The sequence below is a fragment of the Brassica rapa genome, chromosome A02 (assembly GCF_000309985.2).
Source record: "Brassica rapa cultivar Chiifu-401-42 chromosome A02, CAAS_Brap_v3.01, whole genome shotgun sequence".
Classification (NCBI taxonomy): Eukaryota; Viridiplantae; Streptophyta; class Magnoliopsida; order Brassicales; family Brassicaceae; genus Brassica; species Brassica rapa.
In genome coordinates this window covers 5830624-5844536 of record NC_024796.2, presented here as the reverse complement: position 1 = coordinate 5844536, position 13913 = coordinate 5830624, and the positions used below count along the sequence as shown (strand labels likewise).

The following is a 13913-nucleotide window of genomic DNA, read 5'->3' as shown; positions in this document are numbered from 1 at the left end:
ATGTTGGTTGCAGCCGCACAAGACGGTAATTTTCAGATATATCCATTGGCTTTTGGGATCGTAGATGGTGAGAATGATGAATCTTGGGAATGGTTTTTCACAAAATTGGCGAGCTGTGTATCTGATGAGTATCCTCTGGTGATAGTCTCCGACAGGCACGCCTCCATTATAAATGCGTGTGAAAAGGTGTTTCCTTGGGCAACCGAGGAATATGTATTATCACCTTCAAGAGAATATTGTCAAAAAGTATAAAGGGAAGCATCTCTTGTACTTGGTGAAAGGTGCTGCTTATGCTCGTACACTTTACGGATTTTGATCGGTACATGGATGAGATACGGAGTGGCAAATCCGGATCTTGCTGAGTATCTGGAGGAAAGCCGATGTGACCCTATGGTCTAGGGTTCATTGTCAGGGAGACAGATACAACTTTAAAACGAGCCATATCGCTGAATCAATTAAACTCCGCACTGAAGCGAGCAGAGGATTTCCTAAGTTCCTGCTGGAGTTCATAAGGAGAAGCTAGGAAGGTGGTACTGGAAAAGGAGAGGAGTATGCTTTGAGTCTTACAACTCAACATAGTCGGGGTGTGAACACTTGCTTGCTGTCCGAGAGGAGAACGCGTATACTCTGAGAGTCCAACAATTGATGGATGAAGTTCTTTGTGAAAGGTGGCAATAGGGACTGTAATGTTGATCTGGAACTTCAAAAGTGTGATTGTGGTGTCTATCAAGTCGAGAAAATACCTTGCTCTCATGCTATAGCAGCTGGAACAGCAGCTGGTGTGCATCTCCACACTTGTGTGGCCGGTCTACTCAAATGATACTTTGTTTGCAGGATACTCAGAGAATATATATCTGGTGTTGGAAAACTTGTTGAGGCACGCACATGCTTCCTCCGGAAGTAAAGCGTGTGGTCCGGGGAGACAGAAGAAATCAAGATGGCAATCTTGGTTGGAGCTATTCCAGGATGAGAGGACGCAAACCCCGGAAGCAACACAGGGTTATAGGGCTCAGTCTGCAAAGAAAACTGGCCATAAGCGTCCACAATGTAAGAACTGACGTGGAAGACCTTTAAGTAAGTCGTCCAGAAGACCTTTAAGTAAGTCGTCCAACGTCTTAACTAGAATTTTCTTCTGGTAAGTCGTCCATAGTCGTCCAGAAGAATTTAAGTAAGTCGTCCAATGATTTCTATGTTTTATGAACTTCTCTGTAGTCGTCCAGAAGACCTTTAAGTAAGTCGTCCAATGATTTTCTATGTTTTATGAACTTCTCTGTAGTCGTCCAGAAGACCTTTAAGTAAGTCGTCCCATGATTTCTATGTTTTTTGAACTTCTCTGTAGACTCTATGTTATGAATTATATGTTTTATGAATCTTTGTAGACCTTCTATGTAGCATTACATATTCCGAAACTAATTCCAACAGTGCAATTTAAAAAATACAAGTTAAATTACATATTCCGAAAGGTTACTGCACTACCAACTAATTTCCTACGGAATTCTAGTTTGGTGTGAGGATAGGTTACAAAAACATCATCCTATCCTGACCCTGTTAACATCCCCTAATCTACAACAGTACACAAAGCATCAAGTTCAAATACATCGCAATAACACATCCAATATCTAATCATACGTTGCCAGTCTCATCATTGTCTTGGTTTTCCCATTATGGCACTTAGGAAGCTCTCGAATATATCCAGCGCCATCTTCTCCCTGATGGTCTTCCCTGTTTTTTGTCAAACGGTGGGAAATTCTATCCCAAGAGCATGACATTCGATGTACTTCAGAGTGAAGGGGCCACAATCACCAGCTCGGCACTGAGGTACTCCAACGGTTTGTCTCGCATATGTGTATGGCTCCAATGTGTATTGAACCTTTTGTTCGTCAGAGAGCGCGCACTCAACAAGCAGATAAGGGACCATTGTGACAAAAGGCTCCATTACCTCATCGAGTTCTCAGGGCTAATATGAGAGACAATGCTGTCCCAGACGACGATGTGCCTCTTAGGGATCGATATCCATATAGCAATCCATGCTGGTTCTTGAAGTTCACAGGTGTAGATATCATCCCATCCACCAAACCTTCTTAGATGGCAAAAAAAGGTATCAAGCCTGCATGATAATTCCACGCCCCACCAGGGAGTCTTCTTCCTAAACCGTTGGCATCAGGAGCGTCGCTCTTAAAATCAGGGTAGGAGGCCCTCCACTGCCGAGAAAAGACATGATCAAGAAAGCACATTCTGTCGCTCCTGAAATGTTCTGGATGGTTTTGGTACCGTTGCCTCAGTATATTAATAAAAGCATCCATTTGCTGCATATAAAACAATACAAGTCAAAAAAACTTACAGACGACCTACAGACGACTTAGAGACGACTTAGAGACGACATACAGACGACTTACGTAAGATAACTACCAGACGACTCACAGACGACTTAGAGATGACTTAGAGACGACTTAGAGACGACTTAGAGACGACTTACAGACGACTTACGTAAGATAACTACCAGACGACTCACAGACGACTTAGAGATGACTTAGAGACGACTAGGGATGTCAAACAGGTTTACCCATCCTGTTCCGTCCCATACCGCAGCGGGTTAGTCGTCGAGCGGGTTACAGCGGGCCTGTCCCGCGCGGGCTGCGGTCTTCAAAATGCCGGCCCAAACCCGTACCGCAAAATATATAGGCCTTCGCGGGCCGTCCCGCGGGACGCCTCCTTATCAAACCGCCTACTACAGTTTTTTTTCATGAATGCTCAAGTATAAGAGTTGTGTAAGAGAATTGAAGAGAGCTCATTTAGCTTCACTAAAGACTTATCAAAATCAATGCCACAAAGCTCCGTTTGTGCTTGCGTTCTTGAGTTAAAAGCTTTTTTGTTATCAGCATAAGCTTTTGTTGAGTTTGAATATGATTGAGTTATTATCTTTGTAATAAGTTGGCTCAAGTGTTTTATGTCTTCATCAAACCATCACTCTTTTTAATTATTTGGATTGCAAAGAAAATCGTGAATCACTTTACCAAATTATACAAGTGAACGTTTAATATAACTAACTTTTCTCCTAAACAACACCACTGTAACCAAATTTAATTTAAGAAAAACACCACTTCACAATACTGAAAACAAAACCAATCAACTTAAACAAGAAATATCATATTGTAATAAAGCAATTCATAGTTGTGTGAAATAAAAAGAGAAAACCAAATCAAAACAACACCAGAGCTCGAATCGTCATCGCTGGAGCTGGAATCGTCATCGCCGGAGCTCGAACCATCATCACCGGAGCTCGAATCATGCATCATCGCCGGAACTCCTTATGTTTTATGGGAGAAAAGTCACAAGAATCATTTCTCCTCTCTCTCTCTCTCTCTCTCTCTCTCTCTCTCTCTCTCTCTCCAATTTTTAGGCGAAAGCAGAAATGGGGACTTAGGGTTGCGGGTCTTCAAAATCCCGCGGGTTAAGCTCATCCCGTTTTCGACCCGTCCCGCTTTTGACCCGTCCCGCTTTTGACCCGTCCTGCTTTGAACCCGTCCCGCGAGGCCCGCAATTTTGCGGGCTATCCAAATGGAGGCCCAATCCCGCCCCGCAGCAAGCCTTTACGGGCCAGGCCCGCGGTCCAGGTCCTTAATTGCCATCCCTAGAGACGACTTAGAGACGACTTACAGACGACTTACGTAAGATAACTACCAGACGACTTATAGACGACTCATAGACGACTGACAGACAACTCACAGACGACTCACAGACGACTTATACAAATCAGAAAAGTACCAGATAACTACCAGACGACTTATATAAGAGTAAGAAAATAGCAGAAGACTTACATGGTCGGTTAGCCATTCTAAGGGGGTTCGGAGGACCTGATAGAATCGACTTCGACATCTACGTGGTTTTTTTTTCAGAGGCAGTTTATAAGAACTGCAAACACAAAATGTAAATAATCAAATGGAAGCTTTTTTTAATCAAATATAAGTAAGCATATTTTTAACAGCAACTTACGGATCTTTTTGCACCCATGCAGTGAGCTCCTTCGACTTCATCTTGTCAATGGGTGCAAAAGGATCATAGCCTCCGCCAACCTGTTTGTTTGGAATGATCTGTTTGGCAGTGCTGTTTCCCTTAAAAGGAGTTTGCTGTGTGGGAGCAAGCTTCCTTTCTCGCACACTTTTTTTACGGAGATTCACCAAAGCAGTCTCCTTGTTTGTCTGCCTTCTAGCTTCTTCAACGAGTAAATCTGAAGCGGTCGAAACTTGTTTGTCCAATATAAGAAGGCTAGGATCTTCTCTCGGTAAGTCGTCTGCAGGACTCACAAGACAGAGCTCTCTCGAGGAACTCGGTTCTGTAGTAAGACTCGGTTCTTTGGCTTCCTTCTGTCCTGCTTTCGCCCCATTCACACTTTCACTCTGCAATTTCGAGTTCACAGTGTGTTTAAAAACTATTAACAAAAGCCCTTACAGCAAAGATCAAATTCACACTAGAAACAAAGCACACATGTTCAGAATCAAGGCATACAGTGGTTCATCAAAGCACACTAGAAACAAAGCACACATGTTCATCAAAGCACACAAGAAACAAATCACATCAGTCCTGACTCTTCCTAACACATTGCCTAGTGACTCTCTTCTCTGCAATTTTGGGAGAGGTTTTGGTACTAACCCCTGGTTCGTCAACAGGTTTTGGTGGATTTGAAGTGGTTGTAAGTTGACGATCATCAGATTAACCCCCTCTGTTGGTGATTCCCACCTTCTTCTCCACAGCTTCAATCCTATCCGCCAGTAATTTGAGCTCCTTAAGACACGTCCCAAAGCCAAGATTAATGGCATCAGATATGTCCTTCAAGGTCTTTTCAATCTGCTGACCTTCACTACCCGCCGCAGGTTTCTCAGCAGAAACAGAAGACCCTTTACGAGCTTTCTTCCGAGGTCTGATACTTTCTTCCTTCACAACACTCTCTGACTTCACGGGACTCACTTCATTCTTCACTGGAATCACTTCCATCTTCACAACCTTGCGAGTACCGGTGACTGGCCAGCATTCCATGGTCCACTCCCATCCAGGATCATTAAACATGACTTTAATTATGTTATCCGCGGCAGGGTCATCTACGTCTCCGTCCCATTTTGGAAACATTTCATCAAAATCCTTCTGAACGAAGTTCTTCACGATAGTCTGCAATAAATAAAAGATATAAACTTAGTTAAGTCGTCTGAGAAGTATTTTGTTCACAGACGACTTAAAGTTAAGTCGTCTGAGAAGTATTTTGATCACAGACGACTTAAAGTTAAGTCGTCTGAAAGTCTTCCAACAAAAAGACCACTCAGACGACTTATAAGTAAGTCGTCTGAGTGGTCTTTTGTTGGATGACTTCCACACGACTTAACTTTAGGTCGTATGAGAAGTCTTAGGAGTGAAGTTAAGTACCTGTTTATTGATAGCAGCCTTAAAAAATTTGCGTTGTCTTTTGCCACCCTTGTAAGCCAGCAACAGTGGAGACGGTCTGTTTGGTACGGGAGACCCATAATTAGCACCCAATTCTGGTAGAGCATAGTACGCCCACACTTGGAGCACTTGTATGAACCCATCAACAGTGTAACCAGTTTGCGTCAAGTCTTTTGCCTTCAGAGAATCCATCAGCACCTTAAACGCCACTCTCCCCCATGGATAATTCTCAAATTTTTCTAAATCCATCACTAGCCTTGCAAGACTAGCTGATGTAGCGGATGAGAACTTTTTCCCTTCGATGTACCCTGCGTAGATGGCAAGGTATCCCAGCCGCATGCGATCATCCCGAGACCACTCGTCGCTGTTGTAAAATGCTTCTGTTATCTGATCAATACTTGGCCCAGTATCGATATCAACACGCATCTTCTCCCAGAAAGCAGCCATCTCCGTCTTAACCTCACACCTTGGATTTTCCAGGTCCTTGATGTAATCGCAGTTCAGCCCAGTGAGGTATTCAAACTCTATCAGTGAAAACCTCACAAGTTGTGAAACGACAAGACTCCAGAGCTCAAACTTCTTCTTGATGTCTAGCTGGAAAGAGAGCATAAAATGTACCAGCCTTGAAGTCCAACCAAAGTCAAGCTCCTTGAATTTGATGAACACTCCTAACTTCGACGCCTTCAGATCCTCATATTCGTCAGCTGTGAGACAATCACATAGAGCTTTAAACAACTTCGTGTCATCAGAATGATACGAAATGCTCCTGATTGCATCAGGCTCTTCTCCTAATGTAAACATCCTCGGCGGGAATTCTGGTAAATCCATTTAAAGGCCTGCAAATAATCACAAACAACCATCTCAAACAACCATCTCAAACACATAGGTTGCGCACTATGCTAAATGCTATAGAAGACTTCCAGACGACTTCCAGGAAGTCGTCTGGGTAATCTTTCAGTAAAAGACTACAACAATCTCAAAATCTTTTAAACAAAAGACGAATGACTTACAGTTGGAGAATATATTGTCCGAGAAGATATGGTCGGAGAAGATGTGGCCCCAAGCCGTTACAGATCTGCAAATCGAAGGGAAAAGAAGAATCAATACTAAAATATTTAGGGTTTTTCCGGCGGCTAAACGCCTTAATACATGAGAAATAACATACCGGCGGCGGAGTTTGGCAAACGAGATTTCAGATCTGAAAAAAAGAAGCAGACGGTCAGTTTAAACTACGAAAATACTCTACGGCATGAAGGAGAAACGAGATTCGTCGTAATCGGAGAGATTACCGGCGAAGATAACGGCGGAACACGACCACGGTAGGGTTTTCGTCTTATCGCCTTCGAAATCGCCGTTGGAGAGAAACGGCGCTAGGGTTTCGTAAAATTGTGAAATAGTGAAAAAAATAGCTTTTATATGTCCGGTAAATGATCCGGTTAGGTTAAAACGTACATTGGTAAAATTAAAGGTTCGGTACGATGTGGACGACTGAAATATACGTCGTCCGTGTAAATTATTCAACAGACGACTGAAATATAAGTCGTCCACACCCTAAACATAACCCCTAAACTTATTTATCTAATTAAACACTTCATAAAATCAAATCAAACTTGAAAAGTGTTTACTATACACAGAAATAAACACATATTGGTGAAAACTAATTTTTGAAAAAAACATTTTAGTTTTCCAAGATCTAACCCTAACAATACATACAATACTACAACATATGTTTGCCAAACTCCTAAACCAAAGAATATAATGATACACTACTTCCACTCATCTATCTTCAAAACAAATCAATTTTATCATATCTTAATTTATATCACTTAAAACTGTTTATAATTACTTGATTTTTATTTTTCACGCATCAAAATATTTTTTACAAGATTTATAAATTATTTTTAAAATAAGCTGGTACCAGACGACTGAAACTTCAGTCGTCTAGACGATTTCCAACAATTCAGACGACTCAGACGATTTACTGGGGCTATATTCGTAAAAATAGCTTCTGTTTTTTTGTTTGGTCACAAGGGGCTGAGCTGTAATTTCACTAGGCTTTTAGGTTAGTTTTGCATTTGATTCAAGTTTGGGTATAAGTTTGGGATTAAATTCAAGTTGTGGGTTAGTTTTGGCAAAAACCCCTACTCTCTTTTCCCAAAATTTTCTAAGCGAAGAAAAATGAATCAAAAGAAAACTTGACCTTTCAAAACGTAAAGTATAATTCATTGTTTTCCTCCAACTATATCTGTCTTTGAACCTACAATACGCTAGATACGCATTAGCATCTAACATCAAGACTTAGCTACCCAATCCGAACGTTACAAATCGACCGTTTTATATATATTTTTTATTTTTTTGCCAAAAAATCGACCGTTTTATTTTATCATGACCTATATATTTCAGTTGATTTTCTCGAGTTAGGTCACTTGAAAAATTGTCTGGCGTAAAGAACTTTTTACATATATGACTGTATTTTTTTCTTATTCTTTTTTTATACGCTATAGAGTATTGTTTATAATCATTTAAGGTTCACTCAACTCAGTTACAAAAAAAAAAAGAAGCTCAACTTTGTATCTTCAAAAAACATGCATATGGATCAAGCAGAGAAGTACGTAACGTCACATATAAAGTAGTGAATTTGAATGTACTGAACATGACAATATATATAATATATATATATATATATATATATATATATATATATATATATATATATATATATATATATATTGGTCGCACGAGAGAATGGACATGAATTGGTTAAAATCTTTATTATTATAGACTCGAACTATAAGATAGCGAATGATAAATAAGAAATCTTGAGAAAAGAAGAATCGTTTAAACTCTTATAGCCTTTTTATTATTTTCAATGTCCGATGTAATACCAATTCAAAATTGTTTATTTATATTAATCGTTGTGAACAATGTTTGGAATATATAACGTCCGGATATTGACTTGCTTGATAAACTAGAATAATTAGCGAGAGGAAGAAATGAAAATATGGTGGATGTGAGAAATGAAAAGAATACTTTTGTTTTGAGTGATTTGGTTGTGTTGGGTAAAAGCTTGACCTAAAAGAGATGACACCATGGTGCTCAAAATGTTCAAACACATTACACAAGTGCATGTGTAAGTAAAGTTTATAGATAATCAAAATGATATTTTTATTTTACTTTTGTTTTCTTCCTCGTGAAATCATTCTTCTATTCATCTATCATTAGTCTTTGTGAGAAAGTCTTTAAAAGCAAAGTAGTTCTCATCTTTTGATAATCCATTTCCTCTATCTTCTCAGTGCGCACCGACAACGTTTTTGACTTCAAAAACAAAAGTAGAACTCGTGTGTGAAAAGCAAGATTCTTTTTTTTTCATTTTCTTTCTGGTATGGTGTTTATAATGTATTCCGTAATCATAACATCCAAATATTTTTCTTTTGAAAAAGAATTACATCCAAATATTGCTTCCAAAAGGATCATACATATATCTTTTACAGATCTATTATTCTAAAACGTGATTTTATTATATTCAAAGAAATTATAAAAAATTAATCCAAAGATTTCTCGATCTTAAAGTAACCTATGCAACTTAACTCGAAGTTACATGTTTCATGCAATAAAATATATGCACACGCATGGGACTATATATGTATAAAAATACAAACCTATTTTCAAAGTTTTTTCTTTTTTTGAAAAAGAACCTATTTTCAAAGTTGTAGCGTGCATAAAGGGTTTGTTTTACTTTTTCATGTTTAGAAAAATAAGAATGGAGATGAACCGAGAACGATGATGGTCGAAGAAGCAATATCATGCGTTGGCCTTTTTCACCCGCCAAAATCTCATCTCTGATCACTTTTTTAGAATTTAAAACCTAAAATACTTTGAAACACTCTGGTTTACAAAATAAGAATCACTAGATACACACATTTTATTAAACTCACTGAAGCTATTAACGGGGACGGCGCTTACCGTAATTCGTTCTCGGCATGAACATAATCATGTAAACATTCACATTAACAAATCCTACTTCTGATACCTATGCTGCATGAATGCTAATGAGGTCTAATTTTTGCTCTAGCTACTGCTACAACATGTTAAATTCTGTAGTTTTAATTTACTTATGAAAATAGATATATCGAGGAGAAGGGAATGCGTAAAGAGAAAGGGAATAGAGAGAGCATGCGTTACCAATAGGGGCATCATGATTTTTGTGACCTTTAAGGTATTCTATTAATTAATTCAAGTGTTTATCGATTAATTTATTAGCTTACTAAAACGTAGTTTTTTCAACAACTCTTACTAAAAAGTAGATATCCTGATATCCATCACTAATAATAAGTTAACAGTTGATACTGTAAGATTTGTTTCTGGTTAAAGTAACTAATATTGTAAGATATATCAAATATAATGATTTATTTTGAATGTTGTGAAAGTGAATATTGTGTATACTTAAATTGTTACAAATTTTTTGGATTTGTATATTATAGTATAATGTTAGATTTTATGAAAATATATACTTCTTTTGAATAACTTGTTGTATTTTAATATGTTTGAGTTTTTTTTTTTTTGAGAAAGGGGTTTTTAATCTGTTTGAGTTCACTAATTGTTAACTAAGATTTTCATTTGAATTTAATAGTCATTGATTATACATATATTATTAAATCATGTAACTAAACAAAATCTTAATATTCTAATTATTATTCATCATACTATTAATCTCTTAATAGAAGTTATCTTTATACTTTATGATCAATATATTTATAATATAGTTGGAGTACAAATGTGTCCAATATTTTTTTTTTTTTGAATTTTTTCTTTGTGTCCAATATTTTGGACTAGTATTTTTATGGTATTTCCATATATACACGTACGCGTTATTTTTAACAATGCATACCTGTGTCATCTTTGTGTTATCGTTCATCTTAAGAGCATCTCCAAGAGAACTCTATTTTTTCTTCTATAATTTACACTAAAATAGAGTAAATCTATTATAGAGTTGAATTTGCTCCAATGGTTCACTCTATAATAGAGTTACTCTATAATAGAGTGAAATATAGAGTAATCTTATTTTTTTACTTCAAATATAGAGTGAAAAAATAAGAATACTCTATATTTCACTCTATTATAGAGTAACTCTATTATAGAGTGAACCATTGGAGCAAATCCAGCTTTATAATTGAGTTACTCTATCTATCTTATTAAAACTCAAGTACAAAATTGGAGTGTTTGGAGATTTGAATAGGACTTTTAAAAATTTGGAGTGTTTGGAAACATGGATTGCAGTCTTTTAAAAAAAAATATTTTTGTTTGAAAACAAGGATAATAGTATTATGAAAAAAAGTAATGGGCTTATGTTTTTTTAAAAAAATTGAAAGTTATCTAGGCCACTTTTAAAATATACCAAAATGGATCAATCTAATTCCCTAAAATTTTTTTTTCTAAACTAACCATAAAACAAAATTTAAACTTTATATACATATTTCAAATCAAAATAATAATTCAAATTTGATTTATATCAAAAATTGATTCAAAAATATACATATATTCAAAAATGGATTTTTACTAAACTATTTTTCAATAACCATTATAAGAAAATATTGTCAATATATATAAGAAAAATATAATACAAAGCCCAATTTGAAATACCAACTCAAATTATGGTTTTCATATTCCATATTAAGTTTTAAAAATATAATATATGTAATTATTTATATGATGGTATGTATAAAATACTATTAATTATATGATTATTTATATGATGGTACATATAAAATACGATTAATTATATGATGATAAAATACGATATATAATAATGACTAGGGATGGGCTTTTGGATACCCATACGGGTTTAGTTCTGATCGGTTTGTATTTTGGGTTTTCGGGGTCAAAGATTTCAGCCTTATTAGAATGTTTCTAAATTTTGGTTTGAGTTCGATTTGGATCTTTGCGGGTTTGGTTTGGGTTTGGATAACTAATTTAAATTATTTTTAAAGTCTTAAATCATTATATATTTTAAATTTCTCAAAATGTATAAATAAAATAATATATTACGTATAAATTTGAATAACATATGTCATAATACTTAAGCTTAACATATCAATTGGCTTGATTTAAAATTTTGGATACGAAATCAATAATTATTTTAAGTATTTTTGGTGATTTGAGTATACTTTAACTATTTCAGATTTTTACTTTTGACTATCTATATATATTTTCAAGTATTTAAACCAATTTAAAAGTATCATTTTTGATGTTTTATATACGTTAAATCTAAAAATAATTAATATATGTAAGTATATAAATCTATTTTTAGATAAATTCGGATACCCAAATACTTCGGTTCGGATCAGATTCGGTTCTCTAAATAACAAAATTTTGAATAATTAGAATATTTAATCAATTTATGTTTGGGTTTGGTACTATATCTTTGGATCGGTATCGGTTATGTTCCTCGAATTCATTTTTCCAAATCCTAATAATTACGTGAAAAACAAATATCAACATATTTTTCAAAATACACACCCGCGCGCCTGCGCGGATCAAAATCTAGTTTTAGAGTTAAATATAGAGAAAATTATAGTGTACCATTGAAGAATACGTTACTTATATTTAAGTTAACGAATCATTTACATGATTTGCTAAAATGATATTTATTCCAACAAAAAGAAAAATGTTCAGTTGTATTTCAGTTACTGAGTCGGTTAATCACGTTTTAAATTCAGTTATACTTTTTAACACAAATTCAATTATTCTTTAAAATACTTTTCAGTAAAGTAAAGGTAGTCAACGTTGAATTATAAATGTGAGAGATAACCACTGAAAGTAAGCTCAAATTTTATTCAAATCGAGTAAACGCATATAACATCACGTCAACTTTAAAAACGCGTATTGACTTTGTTTCATACCTTGCACATTTGTATAACTGACTTTCCAGTAAAGATTCATACTAGAATCTAGCAACTGTTCACCTTTTGAAATGGAAAAATGGTAGTTATGTGAATCATGCAGTCTTTTGTTGTTTTCTTATCATCGCAAGATTTTTACACCACTAGATATTTTCCCATTTAAAATGTTTCTACCACCGCTAACATTTTTGTTTTGTGATAAATATTATTATCATCTTTTTCCATAACTGTTAAGTTTTAAATTAAAGGGTTTATTTGCTAAATAACCAAAAAAATAAGGGAAATTAGTTATTTAGAAAGAGAGTAGAGAGAGATAGGAAGAGAAAGTAGGAGAGAGAGGGTGTTTTTAGTTAGTTAATGAATTTTGGTTTTTATTGTGTATAGTGAATGCAATTTCCCTAAATTAAAAGGTGTAAGTATATGTAATTTTTTTTGTGTCTAAGTATATGATATATCACGTGAATTTGCCATGGACATCTCATGAACAAAGTTACCTGTTTTAGACCCATGCAAATTACATGTTTTCTGTTGTTTGTTTTATTATTTTTGTTTCTAACATATATACACGGGAAAATGTTGAATTCTGAAAAGTTAATAGTATGTGAAGAAATGTTGGATAAAGCCATGCCTTCTAGATACAACTTTACTTTTAGAATCACAAAAAGTTTATTAATTAATCTTTTGTCATCTATATGGTGGAATCAATTAAAAATGTTTGTAAAAGTAAGTCAATAATCGACACTAATTTAATAGGAATGAAAAAAACGTTTTTATTAAAAGAAAAAGAAACTAAAACTTAAACCGTTTTTCTTCACAAAGAAACAAAAATATGTTAGACTCAGATTTGCTCTTACGAATCTTCGGGTTATCTCTAACCAAACTGTAAAACATTATTTTAATGTAATTTTTTACATTAAAATTTTTTCAATTTAACTGCAAAAAAATCACACAATTTTAGTGACACACTATAATTTTATATCAAATTTGGTGTGATACTATTCACCACAATAAAATACTATTCACTCTCTTAAAATACTATTTATTTATTTTATTAATAAACTGTACAATTAAATAATGACAAATAAAAAATTAAATATATATAATATTATAAAATAACTTTTAGTGTGAAGTCTAATGTTGTGATTTTGACATTAAAATAGTGTTATAAGTTAGAGATGTTTTCAGCCTTATAAACTTAGGCATTATATCAATATGGAATTAACCAACAGAAAAAAATCAGTAGAGTAATAAACATTCACAACTATTATTCATTTAAGCAAATACAAGTTTAGTAATTAAAAGTGAAGTAAAAAAAATAAAAGTGAAGTAAGTATTACTACTATTCACTGTCTTCTATTCCCTTTCCTCTTTAATTTTGAGTTTAATTTGTCTTCACTCTCCCTCCCACTTTCCATATTTACCTTTTTATCTTCAATTTGTTGTATCCAAAAGTTCCTTATTTTATATTTTATTTTTAGAGTATTTGCATTGTATACACAAACAATATTGCCTAATTAGCAATCTACCATTGGACACTGTTACATACTGTGCTTAAAAATTAATGACTCTAATACCCCTATT

The 13913-nt window shown here is 34.8% G+C and overlaps 2 protein-coding genes across 3 annotated transcripts; both read right to left on the bottom strand.

Moving 5' to 3' along the window:
* Window positions 1-2081: 2081 nt before the first annotated feature.
* LOC117131765 lies at window positions 2082-4516 on the bottom strand. The gene is made up of 4 exons (XM_033284228.1): window positions 4507-4516; window positions 3994-4444; window positions 3819-3912; window positions 2082-2306 (listed from the first exon to the last, which is right to left on the bottom strand). Exons 1-4 carry the CDS (start codon window positions 4514-4516, stop codon window positions 2082-2084), a joined length of 780 nt encoding a protein of 259 aa, XP_033140119.1.
* LOC117132151 lies at window positions 3927-7084 on the bottom strand. 2 transcript variants are annotated; one of them, XM_033285859.1, is made up of 5 exons: window positions 6723-7084; window positions 6599-6631; window positions 6444-6508; window positions 5416-6269; window positions 3927-5163 (listed from the first exon to the last, which is right to left on the bottom strand). In XM_033285859.1, exons 4-5 carry the CDS (start codon window positions 6259-6261, stop codon window positions 4711-4713), a joined length of 1299 nt encoding a protein of 432 aa, XP_033141750.1. In that variant the 5' UTR covers window positions 6262-6269; window positions 6444-6508; window positions 6599-6631; window positions 6723-7084; the 3' UTR covers window positions 3927-4710. The 2 variants fall into 2 exon arrangements, with proteins under 2 accessions (XP_033141750.1, XP_033141749.1); XM_033285858.1 differs by having other exon boundaries at window positions 6444-7084.
* Window positions 7085-13913: the final 6829 nt, after the last annotated feature.